The sequence below is a fragment of the Catharus ustulatus genome, chromosome 2, assembly GCF_009819885.2.
Source record: "Catharus ustulatus isolate bCatUst1 chromosome 2, bCatUst1.pri.v2, whole genome shotgun sequence".
Taxonomy (NCBI): domain Eukaryota; kingdom Metazoa; phylum Chordata; class Aves; order Passeriformes; family Turdidae; genus Catharus; species Catharus ustulatus.
The window spans coordinates 123,652,567-123,668,957 of record NC_046222.1 but is presented as its reverse complement, the minus strand read 5'-3'; the positions used below and the strand labels follow the sequence as shown (position 1 = coordinate 123,668,957).

The window sequence follows — 16,391 nt, the reverse complement described above, 5'->3', positions numbered from 1 at the left end:
AGGTCTTGGATGTCACAATCTTCCCAAAAGCTCAGCTCTGTTTCTAGTTTTACATCTTCTGGGGAAAGCTTCTCGTCCTCACAGTAATCCCCTTGGGACAGCTCCCAGTCACTCTCCCCTTGGGACGGCTCTTTCTCCTGTTTCTCTTCAGCCAGGGACAGCTCCTTGTCACTCTTGCTGTCCCCTGGGAAGAGCTCGATGGCCTCTGCAAATTTGAACAGCTCCTGGTCACTTGTGCTGTCCTCTGGAGCAACCTCTGTGGCCTCTTCCACTGAGGACAGCTGTGGCTCAGGGTTGAATCTCCTGGAGAGAGCTCGATGGCCTGTTCTTCCTGAGACAGCTGCTGGTCACTTGTGCTGTCCACTTCAAAGGGCTCACTGTCATATTCCTTTGGGGACAGCTTCTGGTCATTTGTGCTGTCCTCTGGAGCAACCTCAGTGGCCTCTTCCACTGGGGGTGGCTGGAGGTCACTTGTGAAGTCCCCTGAAGTGACTTTGATGGCCTCTTCCACTTTGGACAGCTCTGGCTCAGTGTTGCTGTCCCCTGGAGAGAGCTCGATGGCCTCTTCTACTGGGGACAGCTCCTGATCACTCTTGGTGTCCCCTTGAAAGAGGTCAATGTCTTCTATCTGTTGGGGCAGCTCCTGGTCACTGCCGTTTTCCTCTTGGGACCCCGAGAGCCTCGAGCGCTTCCACGAGGCCAGGGGCGGCTGCTGGCCCTGGCTTGGGGTGCCCTGTGTCTGTCACTCCTCGGGCTGTGGGCTCTCATCCTCACCATAATTGCCTTGGGACAGCTGCCAGTCACTCTGCCCTTGGGACGGCTCTTTCTCCTCCTTCTCTTCACCCATGGACAGCTCCTTGTCACTCATGCTGTCACCACACAAGAGCACATTGTCATCTTCCACAGGGGACATCTGCTTATCATGTGGGCTGTCCTCAATGGCCTCTTCCACAGGGCACATCTCCTTGTGATTTGGGCTGTCCCTTAAAATGACATCAATGGTCTCTTCCATGGGGGACATCTCCTTGTCCTTTGGGCTGTCCTCTGCTACAACCATGATTGTTTCTTCCACGGGGGTCAGCTCCTGGTCATTTGTGCTGCCCCCTGGAATGACCTCGATGGCCTCTTTCACTGGGGACAGCTCCTCATCACTCCAGCTGTCCCCTGAAAGTGCCACAACAGCCTCCACATCTTGGGCCCACTCCTCATCGCTGGTACTGTCTGCTGAAGGGATGTCAATGTCTTCCGTTTCTGACAGCTCCTTGTCACTTACGATGTTCCTTGGAGAGAGCTTGATGGTCTCTTCTATTTGGGACAGCTCTGGGTCACTGTTGCTGTCCTCTGTAAGGCACTCAGTGGCCTCACCCACAGGGGACAATTCCCTGTCACTGATGTTTTCCCCTTGGGACAGCTCGCTGTCACTCTCCTGTTCTTCTGGCACTGTGTCCCTGAGGCTGCGCTCCACGGCTCTCGCCCCCACAGGGATGGGGGGCACAGGCGGCAGCTGCCAGCTCAGGGACACACGGGCTGTGCCCTCCTGGGCCACCCTGAGCGGGGGCAAGGACACCCTGGGCAGGGGGGTGTGTGGCTGCCAGGGCCTGCAGGGCTGCGGCTCCTTCTGCCCTGCACTGCCCAGCTCTGTGCCCCGGCTCTGAGTGTCCCTGGGGCTCCCCAGGCAGGGCAGTGCTGGCAGCCGTGGCACAGGGACACTGAGAGCAGGGAGATTTCTGAGCCCCACCTTTGGCTGCCCCCAAACTGCCATCCCTGTCACCCCAAGAGCAGTGGAGCTGACAGGAACTGGCACGGAGCAGCTCCAGACTTGTGGCCTTGTGGCCCCTGCAGTGCCCAGAGCCCTGAGAGGCTTTGGCCACGCTGTCCCTGCTCTCTGCAGGCAAACGAGAGGCGCCCGCGGAGCCCGGCTGGGAGAGAGCTGTGCTGGAACCCCTTTGCAGCAGGGCTGTGCAGCCGCCACAGCGCAGCCAGCACAGCTCGGGGCCGTTTCCCCTGGTCCTGTCCCTGTTCCCTTGGAGCAGAGCCTGACCCCCCTCACTGCCCCTCCTGCCAGGGCTACAGAAGGATTGGTCCTTTCTCGGGCCCTCTTCCCCTGCTCTCTGCTTTCCAAATCCAAATAACAATCCCAAAGGATGACAAATCCCACCTGAGTGTTGGGGACGGGATGTTCACCCAATTCTTCTGCCCACAGGGACAGCCAAGTGTCTCCCGCTCCCTGGCCCAGTGTCCCACAGCAGAGAGTCCCCAGGGCAGCGTTCCTCTCTGGGGAAAGCAGGAGGGAAGTGTGAGGACTTGTGCAGCCCTGAGAGAGGGAAGGCAGGAATTCTCCTTCCTTGCTTTGATTTCCACACCAAAGGAGACTCCTGCAGTGGGAAAAGGAATTGTTCTCGGTGGAGCTGCCCTGCAGGGCTCCAGCCCAGAGGAGAGGCCTGGGGACATCAGGTGTGTCCCACCTGCAGCTTGGGTCAGTCAGGGGCTGCTGGGTCAGGGCAGTGAATCAATGAGAAACTGTGCAGTCAAAGGTGAGGTTTGGCAACAACTGTGAAGCAGAGAGCAGGGGCAGCACTAATGACAGGTTCAAGGTGTTCAAACAGGCCAATTTCTTTTCAAAATGCAGTGATTCATTCTGTGGTACTGCTGTTATTGTGTGACCTACACTGCTTCCCCAATCCTACAAATCTTTACTATTGATGGATACCTTTTCCTTGGAATGGACCACTGTCTTTGCAGCGTGCAAGACACACAAACACACACACACACATGTAGTTTATGAAGGAGTAAATAATGCAATACAATCATTAGAAAAGGATTGGCCAGTAGCAGAACTTAAAATCACACCGCAGGATCTCTGCTGGTTTTTGCTTTTCCAGCTTGGCTGTTGCCCATCACAGCAGCAATAAACAGAGGCATCTTCTGGTTACTTCATTCTCTTTGCCACATCCAAATATGCATATTCAATCTCTTGGTCAGCAGGGCACGTGTTTGTAAATTCATCTCTTGCGTATGCATTTTTCAAGTATCTCGAAATCCCTGTCATTTCAGGTGGGAAATGAAAATTTCGGTATTTTTTTGCAACGACCTTTCATTAAAAGATAAAAAAAAGGAAAAAAAAAGAAAAACATCATTACACATATAATCTGCAAAATCCCAAACATCCCAAATCTACTTTTTATTCCCGTTTTTCATTTCCGGAGTGTGTCAGATGGTGTTGGTGACCAAGGGGGAAGGCATAAAAAGAAAGCATGGGATGAAGAAAACTGTGGAAATCCCTGCAAAGGATTTTTTTGTGTCTATATCTGTACTTATATCTATATATTGCTAAAGATTTGCAAAACCCTGTGGACCAGTAGAAGAATCTGGAAGAGATACAGGTTAACCCAGCAAACTTAAACCACAATTAACAGAATAATCCTACAGGAATAAATTAGCCCACACTTGAAAACGTTCACTGAAACAGGAAAAATCTGAATTAAAACCCTTAATTTCAAATGATCAGGGAGGACAACTCTTGGCTGAGCGCTAATCCCCACCTGCAGGCAGCAAGGGTGATGTGACAGTGTGACATTCCTCCTCTGTCCTCCAGACCTTCACTTGATTCTCTCCCCTGTGCTGCCCTGGCCACCTCCCAAGGTTTGCAGTGCCTGAGTGTGGGAAGGCTCATCCCTGGCTGCTCTCTGCACCAGGATCAGCCAGGAGATGGGGGGGAAAAGTTTGCACTTGTGGAGGTGCTGGAAAGAGACTGGATCCCCTGTTCCTCTGTCAGAGCTGGAGTCTGACAGGAAACTCCCTGAAGTGACCTTGTTTGTTTGAAAACCAATGAAATTCCAGTGTGGTCATTTCTCTTCCAGAGCCTTGCAGGGTAGAATTACAGAATCACAGAATCACAGCATGGTTTGGGTTGGAGGGACCTTAAAGCTCATTTTGTTCCACCCCTGCCATGGCAGGGACACCTCCCACTGTCCCAGGTGACTCCAAACCCCAATGTCCAACCTGGAACTGAACATTCCAGGGATCCAGGGGCAGCCACAGCTGCTCTGGGCACCCTGTGCCACCCTCCCAGGGAGGAATTGCTTCCCAATACGCTATTGAATCCTTCTCTCCTTCAGCTAAAGGCCATTCCCCCTTGTCCTGTCACTCCACACCCTTATGAAAAATCCCTCTCCAGCCTTCTGGGCTGTGACAATACCAGTCCCAGCTCACTGGACTAGAAAAGAATTTCAGCTGTTGTGCTTTCCTTCTCTCCAGAAGGCTAAAGAAGCAAATGCAAACCTTGATTATGTGGAGCTTTGGTAGGAGGTTGCAATCTGCTAAAGTGAGCTCATCGCCATCCAGGAATTTCCGGCTGGAAGCAGCGATCTCCTCCGTGCTGTAAGCATCGATTTCATCAGGCAGGGGGCTATTTAAATAGTTGTCCAGCTTCTTCAGGGCTTTAAGCAAAGATTTTTCCAAATCTGGGTTAAGACAATAAAAAGATCATTCAAGCCTGTACCAAGGTCCCTGTGACACCAAGCAACTCCTGCATCCCGTCTCTGGCACCAGCCCAGACATCTGGCTGCGCCAGCTCCTGCAATTCCTTGATCCTGGGCTTAAACCTTAATGCTGGGATAAGGGCTCTAAGGAGCTAAAAGGAGTTCTGGGAAAAACCATCCTGGGGCTGTGTTACCAGGAATGGCTCCTCAGACTCTCCCTGGGGCGGGGTTTGGCACTGGCCCTGCCTTCACACTGACTCCTGCCCCAGGAGCCACAGGGCCACTGCTTGCCCAAGGCAAGCTGGAGAGACAACAGCAGGTCCCTGGGGTGCCACTTCAGGGTTTTCAGAGCCAGCCCAGGGAACAGGCCTGAGAGCTGAAGGACAGAGACAGAATCCAGAATGGTTTGGGTTGGGAGGGACCTCAAAACTCACCCAGTGCCACCCCAGCCATGCAGGGACACCTCCCACTGTCCCAGGTGCTCCAGCCCCAGTGTCCAGCCTGGCCTGGGACACTTCAAGAGATGGAGAGACCACAACCAACCTGTGCCACGTCCTCACCACCCTCACAGGAAAGGATTTCTCCCTAACATTTCATCTCACCCTGCCTCCCTCCAGCCTAGGGCCATTCCTGGCCATCGTGAGGGACCTGCTTCAGGGATGTGCCAAGGGACTGGAGTCCTCATTATTTATGGAATTAGGGAACCTCTCACTCCCAGAGGGCTGTGCTTTTGGCTAAGTGGGGAAGGTGCAGCCTCACAGACCCCAGAGCTGAAGGAGCAAGGAGAGGCTGGAATTGGTGCTCCCACGGTGACAGCAGTATCTGCTTTCACCAGCTCTTGGAATCCTCAATTAAAGAAGGGAACAGGCACAGATTTCCAGAGCCTCCACGCTCTGGAATATCCCTGTTTAACCTGAGCTGGAAATGGAACACCTCCAGCAGTGTCCTACAACTGCACAGCTCTGGTTTCTCCCTCCCAGAGCTGATGACAGGACTGCAGCACCTACTTTCATTTGCATCTTTTCTCGGGTTCTTTATAAATGCAGAGAATTTTGCAAAGACGTCATTTCCCGCAGAGTTCGACTCGGGGTGCTTCGGTGCAAGTTTGGGATACCTGAGAAGTTGAAGGAAACAAAAAGAAGTGACCCAATTATCCTTTATTCTTGTCTCCACTAATTAATACACATTTATTTGGAGGATGACCACATACAACCACACAGGACTCAAAGGGAACCATCCTAAACTAAGAATCACTTATTTTAAACTCTACCTAAATAATCTTTTCCTGAGGGCAATGGGAAATGACTCTTACTGATATCCCAGAGGAGAAAAGGTCTGTGGGGTAGGGGACACAATGCTGGGACAACAGTGGGTTTGGGGCGAGGTGGGAAGAGCTGCTGGGGTGGGGGAGGACAAATCCAAAACTCAGCCCCTCATGTGCAGCCTGATGGACCCTCTGAAAGAGCCCCAGCATGTCCATTGTGTTCACTGCCCTCGGCTTCACCGAATCCAGAATCACCAGGCTTGGAAAACACCTTCAGCACCATCCAGTCACCCCAAACCATGTCTCCAAGAGCCACATCCAGATGATGGGAACACTTCCAGAGATGGTGATCCACCCTGGGCAACTCATTCCAATGCCTGACCACTCTAAAATGGAAAACATTTTTCCAATCTCCAATCAGAACCTCCCTTGGCATAACTTGAGGCCATTTCCTCTCCTCCCTTCACTTGGGACAGGCAGAAGAGCCCGACCCCAGCTCACTGCAGTGTCCTTCGGGTGGTTTTAGAGAGCAGCAAGGTCACCCTGAGCTTCCCCCTCACTGCACCAATTATTTGTGAGGTGGGAAGAGGGAAGCCTCAAACAATCCCAGGTCAGAGCAGGAAAAGATCAGCAGCAGCAGCCCCCAGGTTTCCATGGGATGGATTCCATGCCCTGGGAATGACCCAGCAGTGAGCTGGGGATGAAGGACAGCGGTGGGAGCAGCACAGCCCTGAGCTGGGGACAGCCTGGGACAGCCTGGGACAGCCTGGGGACACCCCCAGCTCCAGCTGTGTCTCAAAGTCACCCCTGAGCTGGAGCAGCCCTGGTTCCCCCAGGTGCAGCCCCCTGAGGGGAATGTGGTACCGGGGCGGTGCCAGCTTTTCCTCCAGGAATTCCTCGATCTTGTTGACATCGGTTTTCACTTCCCCATCAAAGGTCATGAACGGGGGGTTGGTGCCCGGGGCCAGGTTCTGCAGGTCTGCAGGTTTTCTGGGAAAGAAAAAACATAAAAAGTCTCTCTCCCTCCTTTTTTATGAACCCCTTTAGGCACTGGAAGGGGCTCTAAGGTCTCCTCTCCAGGCTGGGCACACCCAGCTCCCTCAGCCTGGCAGAAAAATGCCAGTTTTAAAAAAGTGCTACAAAGTTCACTTTACAAAGTTCAAATCTCAGAATTCAAAGTCTCAGTCCTACCTTTTCAGATCCACGGTTGTGACATTAAATATGACCCCTTTGAGCCACAGGATCATAAAGAGGCGCTGAGAGAACGGGCAGTTCCCAATGCTTTCCCCATCACTGCCAGCCTACAATGGGAAAAATTACAAATTACCAACACATCTGTGTATAAACCACAGCAGTCCCTCCAAAGAAAACAGCCTGCACCTCATTTGTCTGCATGGACATAAATCTGTACAAGTCACTGCAAGATTGAGTTAAATCAGTTTATGACCACAGGGAAGGAACAGAGAAATATTTACCAGCCTAATATGATGTCTAAAGCACTTAAGGGAACAAGCAGAATAAATAAATTAAGAATTTCAACCTAAAGGGCTGTGGGAGCCCTGGAGAGGGTGGCCATGGAAATGTTGCTGTCAGGTAATTTATATTGCAATTTGTTAAGAGGCTTTGTTAAAATGAGGCAAAGTCTTGCAGAGAGACACTGAGTGAGATTTGGTGTAACACTGCAAGAGATCAGGGGTCTCATTTTTAAGCCCTTCACATGATTTTCCTAAAGCACAACTTTAAAATTTACATTAAATCATGGGCAGTATTGAAACCCAAGTGTCTCACAGTTAATAAATTAATTCATTAAGGTTTGCAGCCCTTTTAACCCAACAAGACACACCAATCAAACCAGTTCTGTTTGTCCTTTCTCCCTCGCTCAGTGCTATCAAACAAATCTCAAATACAGCCAAACCTCCTCCACAAACAAACCCACCCTGCACAGTGCTCACCTTCACAAAGAGCTCGATGGCTGGGAAGCAGGGCCTGGCCTGGAGCAGGCAGGAGCTCCAGGGATGCATGGCAAGCACTGGATAAATTGGTTCTCCCTATGAACCTGAGCAATTTCTCTGGAAAAACCCTGTGCTCTCTGCCCACACAACCACTGTAAAACCAGCACTGCCGGGGGATGAGAACTCTCAGAATGCTGGAACAGCTGGACTGCTGGGTTAGAAAAGCCTGGCTTCTGTCAGGAAAGCCTTGTTTCGTAGGTGGCAAAGCTGAGAGCCGCTCTAAAGCTGCCTTTGTGGTTTTCCTCCCACTCAGAGCAGCTGCAGGAGACACAAAACTGCTGTGGATTGTGCAAAAAACCAGCCTGAAACGCTGCCAGCACTGCTTAGGATGGAGCTAAATGCACAACAGGACAGAGGAGGGGAAGAGTCTGGTGGTGACCCCTCGTGTGGGAATGGGCACAGGCTGTGCCCAGGGCAGGAGCTGCAGCCTGGGACACTGCTGGGGACACTGCTGGGGACACTGCAGGGGACACTGCTGGGGACAGGGGACAGGCAGGTGCATCTGGGGAGGAGATGGATCCCACCAGCTCCTTCCCACAGCCCTTGCCCAGCTGTGCTGCCAGATGTGCACCCAACGCCATCCCAAACTGGTTTGGGTTGGGAGGGACCTTAAATCCCACCCAGAGCCACCCCAGCCATGGCAGGGACACCTCCCACTGTCCCAGCTGCTCCAAACTCCATCCAAACCGGCCTTGGGCCTTTCCAGGGAGGGGGAATCCACAGCCTGCTGGGTCCCTGCTCCCTGTGGGTCCTCTGAGCTGGAGGGTGACAAAAATGAGAGGAACTGAGGCACTTTGGGCAGAGCTGAGGGGACCCCCTGAGGATGCAGAGAGCTGTGGGTCAGCAGGATCCCTGCTGTGGAGACCTTTCCCAGCTCCCTCAGCCTCTCCTGGTGTTTTCTAGACCCTAAATGTCCATTTTCTAGACATTACCATGTTCTGGCAGTGCACTGTGACAGATACTCGCTTTTAACTAAAAAATAAATATATTCAATTTAAGGTTTAATTTTATTTTTTCTTTCATTTTAAAGGTTGCTCAATGTCCCCCTCCATCCCTGGAAGTGTCCAAGGCCAGGTTGGAGCAGCCTGGGACAGTGCAAGGTGTCCCTGCCCATGGCAGGGGGTGGCACTGGGTGATCCCTAAAGTCCCTCCCAACATGAACCACTCTGTGATTCCATTAACAAAATATTCCATTCACCCCTGGAGGACACAAAGTGGTTTTTACATTTTTGATGACTGTACAGAGTTTCTGCAGATTTCTACACTATTAAAACTCTGAAAACCCCACCAAATTTACTTCTGTTTCAGTAATATTAAAATATATACATTAAATATATTAAAATTATATAGTGGCTATATAAAACCTTTTAAAAATCCTAAAGTACTTCTGTCTGGCAATAGTACTGCTGTAAAAAATGCTATAAAAATTAAAATCACAATTTTTGTTCACTCAATGCAACTCTAATGCACTTATTCACATTTTAAGTTATGTTATATTTGGGTCAGACCATATCCAATTCCTTTTTGTCAAGAAGGGATCATCTGGAATTTTTTCTGTGTTTTCATCCTGTGGCCTTGGGCTGAAGAACAAACACCCAAACCCTGAATTTTACAGAATCCTTTTGATGCCACCTACTGGGCTCAAAATGTTGCTCTTGAGAGCATTTGGGATGCTGAAATTGTAATTCCAGGCTGAATTTTAAGACACAGCAGCTGCAATTAAAATTAAGTTTTCAGGGAGAAAGTACCAATTTTGCCACTTATTATTCCAATGCTTTTCAACAGCCAACACTAAAATCAGATATTTCAGCTGCTGTTTATTTTCTCTGTCAAATAGCAGGGGGAAAAAATCCCATGTTTAAAATGTGGCTGGTGATTTCTGCAGATAAATTATATTTTTGGCACTTCCAGGGTTGATTCTTGCTGTGTGTGACATCCCCAAAGGGAAGTTCAACAAGAGAGGTGTGAAAACAGCAGCTGGATACTCCTTCAAGTAAAAAATAAAAATAAAATAAAATAAAAATTAAAAAAAAAATAAAATAAATAAAATGCCAAGTTTTCCTTTTTCCTCAGGGACACAGGGCAAGAAACCTTCAGAGCAGCATCCACTCTGTGAACTCAGCACTGAGCAAACATGGAATGAAAAGTTTGCACCTCACTTAAAATCAGACACCAAATCTATTCCCAGACCATCAGCAGGGGTGTGGGAATGCAGGAGGATTTTTGCAAGTGATTTAATAAAATAGATTTTTTTTTTAATAGATTAAAAGCTTTTGACCAAAGCAGGGCCTAAGAGAGACAGCAAGGGGAAGGGGATGAGAGGAATTGAGAGCAGGTGAAGGTGATAAAAGGAATTAACTACACTGGAGGTGACAATAGGAATTAAGTTTGTACTGGAGGTGATAAAAGGAATTAACTTTACACTGGAGGTGATAGAAAGAATTAACTTTACACTGGAGGTGATAAAAGGAATTAACTTAACTTTACACTGGAGGTGATGAAAGGAATCAACTTTACACTGGAGGTGATAAAAGGAATTAACTTCATACTGGAGGTGACAATAGGAATTAAGTTTGTACTGGAGGTGACAATAGGAATTAAGTTTGTACTGGAGGTGATGAAAGGAATTAACTTCACACTGGAGGTGATAAAAGGAATTAACTTCACACTGGAGGTGACAATAAGAATTAACTTCACACCTGCACAGCTTTGGTGAGCCCAGGACTCCTCTGAGCTGGGTGTTGCTGATCAGGGATCAGGGGAATTGGCTCAAGGCTGAGTTTATCTCAAACATCAGCTGAGACAGTCTAGATCCCACCTTGCTCCCTCACATTTTAAATCTTGGGCAGGTTTAATCCTGGCCAACAATTAACAGCCAGCAATTCCATTTTTAATCTTTCTGGAGTGTGATATTCTTGCTTTCATGGAGTGCTGGAGTCCATTTACTGCCATTATTTCATTTTAGGTTTCATGACTCGTATGTTCAATAAAGAAATTGTTCTTTGAATGCTCCTGGTCCTCAGGCCACCATCAGGATTAAAAATGTGTTGGGTATTTATGGGATGTCTCCCTCATCTCTTTTTTTATGTCCTGAGCAATGCTCACAGCTCAAGGGGGCAACATCCATCAGGAAATTCTAATTCTCTCCAGAAACAGAGAGGAAAATGAGGCTGGAGCTGCAATTTCACAGAATTATGGAATTATGGAATGGTTTGGGTTGGGAAGGACCCTAAAACTCCTCCATGGCAGGGACCCCCTCCAGTGACTTCTCCAAGCCCCAGAGTCCAGCCTGGCCTGGGACATTGCAGGGATGCAGGGGCAGCCTCAGCTTTTTGGGAATTTTATTTATTCCAGGGCCTCCCACACTGCCAGGGAAGGATTTTCCCTCTCTCCCTGTGTGCCACCTCAGGGCACAGAAAATCTCTTTTCTCCTCTCCCTGCTTTATTTACTGCCCAGGGGCTGCTGGGGGAGTAATTACTGCACAAATTAACTGAATCACCCTCTAAGTCATTAAATGTTTTTGATGCAGAGGGAGAAATTCTCCTTCATTATGAAGCAACTTTGTGGCACTCAACTTTTTACCTTTGGAAAGTTGCTTTAGAAATAATGAGGAACAAAAGGCCCAAACTCAGATCTAATCTTAGATCTTACACCAATTTAAATTTGATTTTGATATCAGAGCCTGCCCAGTATTTCCACACCCTTCCAGTTCTGATAAAGGTTATAAATAAATGAACTATTAAATTTGTGAAGTGTATTAAATTTGTAAAGTGAGCAAAAACCAAGGAGTGCAGCTGAAAAGTGAAATGTGAGATGTATTGCATTTTTAGCGGCTGTGGTTTACTAATATTCACCTTACATACAATTAAGAGATTAAATATTAAAATTATGTGTGAAAGCACTCTTAACAAAAGAGGAAAATAAACAAATTCTGTGATTTTGTAATTCTGCTGTTTTCTTGGGCCAGGCCCCTCATGGTGTCACAGGAATTTACAGCCATAGCCACGACTCTCTACATGAGAAAATATTCTAAAAATCCCTCAAATCCAATTTGCAAAATGCAAATTGCAGGTTTCTTTTCCTCAAATGTGTCTCCCTACTCCAGACCTGCAGGATTTAGCAGAGCATGGGGCAGTGCAGGGAGACGAAATGGAAAAATAAATGGGAAAATCAAATTGTGGACTGAGAGCCTGAAAAGCTTGAGCTGCACTTCAGCAGAGCTTCAGTTAATCTTGCTCAATTTGGGAGTATCTTTCTCCTACAGGAATAATCCCCATTTTGCAATTTTGATTTGCATTTTGAGTCACCCTTGGTTTGTGTCTTGCTCAAACCAGCACTGACTGGAGCCATCACATTTATTATGAGATGATGAGGGAGGTGATGATTTGGGAGGAAGAGGAGGAGATCCCTGGGAGTGTCCAAGCCAGCTCCAACCACTCCCTTTAATCCTTACCCAGCCTTTTATGTGAATTTTCAAATTTTCAAGATTATTTTGAAGCCCTTGGCAGGAATGGAAGCAAACCCCGAGCCCTTCCAGGTGAAGCTGGAGCTGCCCCAGTTGCAGGTCAGGGGTTTGGATTTGCCTCCCAACCTTCCCTGGGATTTTGGGAATTGCTCAGGGCCCGAGCTGTGTCCCTGGGAACGTCCCCAGGTCACAAGCAGCAGCCCAAATGCTATTAAGCATTGATCCTGTTACAGGAATTATGGATAAATCCCTCCCTGCTATTCCTAATCCCCATTTAATAACGTGGCCGGGTGCCAGCCCAGCCTGGAGACAAAAAACCCTCAGAGCCCTCGGAAATTCTTACAGGGAATTACTCCAACAAAAGGGTTTTGTATTCCTGGGCATGTTCAGGATTTAAGGGATTTCTGTGCTACATCCTGTTTTACACTCATTTGTACTGACCCTGCCACTGCTGGGCTGCTCCGAGCTGCAGACAAAACCTGGATAAAAATTATATATAAAACTATCTAGGTACTTCTAGATGGATAAAAATGTAAATTGTATTTATAGAATTATACATATATCAATTATATATATATATAAACTATCTAGATACTTCTAGATTGATAAAAATTATAAATTATATTTATAAATTTATATATATATAAATTATGTATATATAAAAACTATCTATATACGTCTAGATTGATAAAAACTGTAGATTATATTTATAAAATGATACATATATCAATTATATATATTCTAGATACTTCTAGACTCATAAAAATGTAAATTATATTTATAAATTTATATATATCAATTATATATATAAACTATCTAGATACTTCTAGATTGATAAAAATGTAAATTGTATTTATAGAATTATACATATATCAATTATATATATAAACTATCTAGATACTTCTAGACTCATAAAAATGTAAATTATATTTATAAATTTATATATATCAATTATATATATAAACTATCTAGAGACTTCTAGATTGATGAAAATTTAAATTATATTTATAAAATTATACATATATTAATTATATATATAAACTATCTAGATACTTCTAGATTGACAAAAACTGTAAATTATATTTATTAATTGGTATATATAAATTATATATATATATAAACTATCAATATACTTCTAGATAGATAATAACTATAAATTATATTTATTAATTGGTATATATATCAATTTTATATATAAAAACTATCTATATACTTCTAGGTAGATAATAACTATAAATTATATTTACTAATTGCTATATATATAAATTATATATATAAACTATCTATATACTTCTAGATTGATAAAAACTATAAACTATATTTATTAATTGATGTATATCACTTTTATATGTATAAAAACTGTCTATGTACTTCTAGATAGATAACAACTATAAATTATATTTATTAATTGGTATATATATAAATCATATATATATAAACTATCTATATACTTCTAGGTAGATAACAACTATAAATTATATTTATAAATTGCTATATATATATCAATTTTATATGTGTATATAAATGTATTACATAAATTGTATGTAATAAATTGAGTAAAAATTGGAAATGATAAATTAGATGTATAACTTAACACAAATAAATGGTATACAATATATAAACAAAACAATCTCTATAAATTGTATGTATAAAATACCTGTGATTTGTGCTGGAAACCAATAAGTAAATAAATAAATAAGAAATACTCAGGTAAAGAAGATCTTTTGTGCAGCTTCAGGTAGAAAACACTTTGTCAGTGATATTCCTAATTTAAATCAAGAGGTAAAAGTGAAATATTAAAACAGTTTAGGCGGTTTTTCCACCTCCAATAATTTGTGATTTTTTGGTCCACATAGAAAGAATAAAGTTCACCCTGTCAGCTGCAGTGGAAAATTCAATTAAAATTAAAATTGAATTTTAATTTTAATTGAAATTAATTGAAATTTAAATCCAATTAAATTTAAAAATTGAAGGAAAGGACCTTCCATTCCCAGTGTAAATTGCAATTCCAGGCTATTCTCCACCCTGCTCTTGCCAGCACCTCACTGCTTTGGGAAAGGAGGACAAACACAGCAGTGCTAATTAAAACTGGGGTTTTAATGATACTCTGCAGGAATTTAAACCCTTCTGGATGTAAGGCTGATTTTCTGGAGGAACATCAGCTTGGAGGGGTTTTTTCCCCCAAAATGTTGAAGTCTTTTGGGTATATGGACCCTGTTTTGAGTTTTATCTACCCCATTATAAAAAAAAAAAGGGTTATTTTTGTATTTACAAAATGTTCCTCCTCTCTAAGAGCTTTTAAAAATCATTTCCAAAACAGCCAGCAGGGGAATGTCAATGATTCACCACGACACAAACGGGAATTTTCTGAAATCAGAGTCAATGTTTAACTTGTTGGTAATTAAGGGAAAGCTCTGCTCTCACTGCTCCTGTTCTGCTCTTTGACTTTGGGCTCTGACAATTCCATTTCTGAAAACCTGCAATGTTCTTACACGTGCTCAAATTTCAGCACATGGAGAGGAATGAAACAAAAAGGGAAATTCCACCTCTGTCCTTCAGCAGTGCCAGGCTCTCAGAGCTGTTTTCTTGGATAAATTTTTAGGAAGGAATTAAAACTTTTCAGTGCTGAGTCAGTGCTGATACTGAGAACAACTGCAATGGAGTCACTGGAGCTGAGCTTTTATCAGGAAATCATCAGGCACTGCACATGGAAATGCAGACAGGGCCTTATTTCATCATCTCAGCAAGGGGATTATAAGATTATAAACCACACGTTACAGTACAGGGTGTGATAAAAGGTGTCTGTTCTGTCACCATCTGTTGAGGGTGGGGCAGTGATCCTGATCTCCCTGGGAGATATTCTGCTAATGGGCATCCATTGAAACCAGGCAGGGCAGTGTTCTTTATCTTTTCACAACCCATCCTTCCTCCAGCCAGTCATTTTCTGCTCATGGCCATTGAGTCCCACTGTGGCACTGATAAAATTACTGCATCCCATTGGGAGCTGCTCCAGCCAGGGGGAAGAGCCCAACATTTCTTACCAAGATAAAAACAGAGGTTTTGGGACACTAAGGGAGCCCCTTTCTCCACTGGACTCCAGAGGAAAACCGGATTTCTCCACATCCCCACTGGAGCTCCGGAGGGAAACTGCACCTTGTACAGGAGCACTGCTCCAGCTGAGCCACATCTGTCACTGCAGGAGGATGCAGCCACCATGGGATGGGACTGCTGCCAACACCCTGCCTGACGGGTGTCAGGCTGTACTCTGACTGTGTCAGGGTTTGGGGTTTGTTCTTTGTAGTGCTGTATTTCTATTTTAATTTCCCTGGTAAAGAACTGTTATTCCTAATTCCCATATCTTTGCCTGAGAGCCCCTTGATTTCAAAATTATAATAATTTGGAGGGAGAGGGTTTACATTCTCCATTTCAAAGAGAAGCTCCTGCCTTTCTCAGCAGACACCTGTCCTCCAAACTAAAACAGCAACTTTTCATTCTCTGTCCATATATCAGCCACACCTGATTATAAGCCGCACTCTGGGTTCGGACCAAAATTTCAGTCAAAATCCCCAGGGATCACCCAGTCCCACCCTGGCCCCGACAATCCCAGCCTGGGCATCCCTGGTGGAGCTGGGGCAGCTTTGGGCTGTGCCCATTCCCTGCTCTGTGCCCCAAAACCCTCAGAGGGGAAAATCCCCAACCTGCAGGACCTTCCCAGGGAAAGCACAGGGAATACACTCAGTGATGGCAAAGGAGGATGGCTCCACACTTCATTTCCCCTTCCAGAAACTCGAATTTTTCCTTTTTCTGCCTGACTCCCTTTGCCAGCTCTGGAGAGGAAGGGTCTCTCTCTGGTTAAAAAGTGTAAAACTGCAATTCCAGGTGGCATCACCAGGAATAGGCATCCTGAAAAACCCTGGGCATGCTGAGAACTCCCATTATCACAGAATTTAAACTAACCAAGAGTCATAAATGTGGATTTGCACGGTCCACACAGCACTGGAAGGAAGGCAGTTGGCATTTCCATAAAAATCACACTGATGGACTCAGGGAATGGTTTGGGCTGGAAGAACCTTACAGATCATCTCATTCCAACCCCCTGCCATGGGCTGGGACACCTTCTATTACAAATTTTTATTTAAATAAGGCTAGGACACCTATTACAAATTTT

At 45.5% G+C, this 16,391-nt stretch overlaps 1 protein-coding gene across 1 annotated transcript; it reads right to left on the bottom strand.

Annotated features, from left to right (window-relative positions):
- Nucleotides 1-2,765: 2,765 nt before the first annotated feature.
- Nucleotides 2,766-7,882, bottom strand: CLIC6 (chloride intracellular channel 6). The gene is made up of 6 exons (XM_033052217.1): nucleotides 7,698-7,882; nucleotides 6,937-7,046; nucleotides 6,610-6,735; nucleotides 5,489-5,595; nucleotides 4,282-4,463; nucleotides 2,766-3,091 (listed from the first exon to the last, which is right to left on the bottom strand). The coding sequence occupies exons 1-6, from the start codon at nucleotides 7,764-7,766 to the stop codon at nucleotides 2,930-2,932; spliced, it is 756 nt and encodes a 251-aa protein (XP_032908108.1). The 5' UTR covers nucleotides 7,767-7,882; the 3' UTR covers nucleotides 2,766-2,929.
- Nucleotides 7,883-16,391: the final 8,509 nt, after the last annotated feature.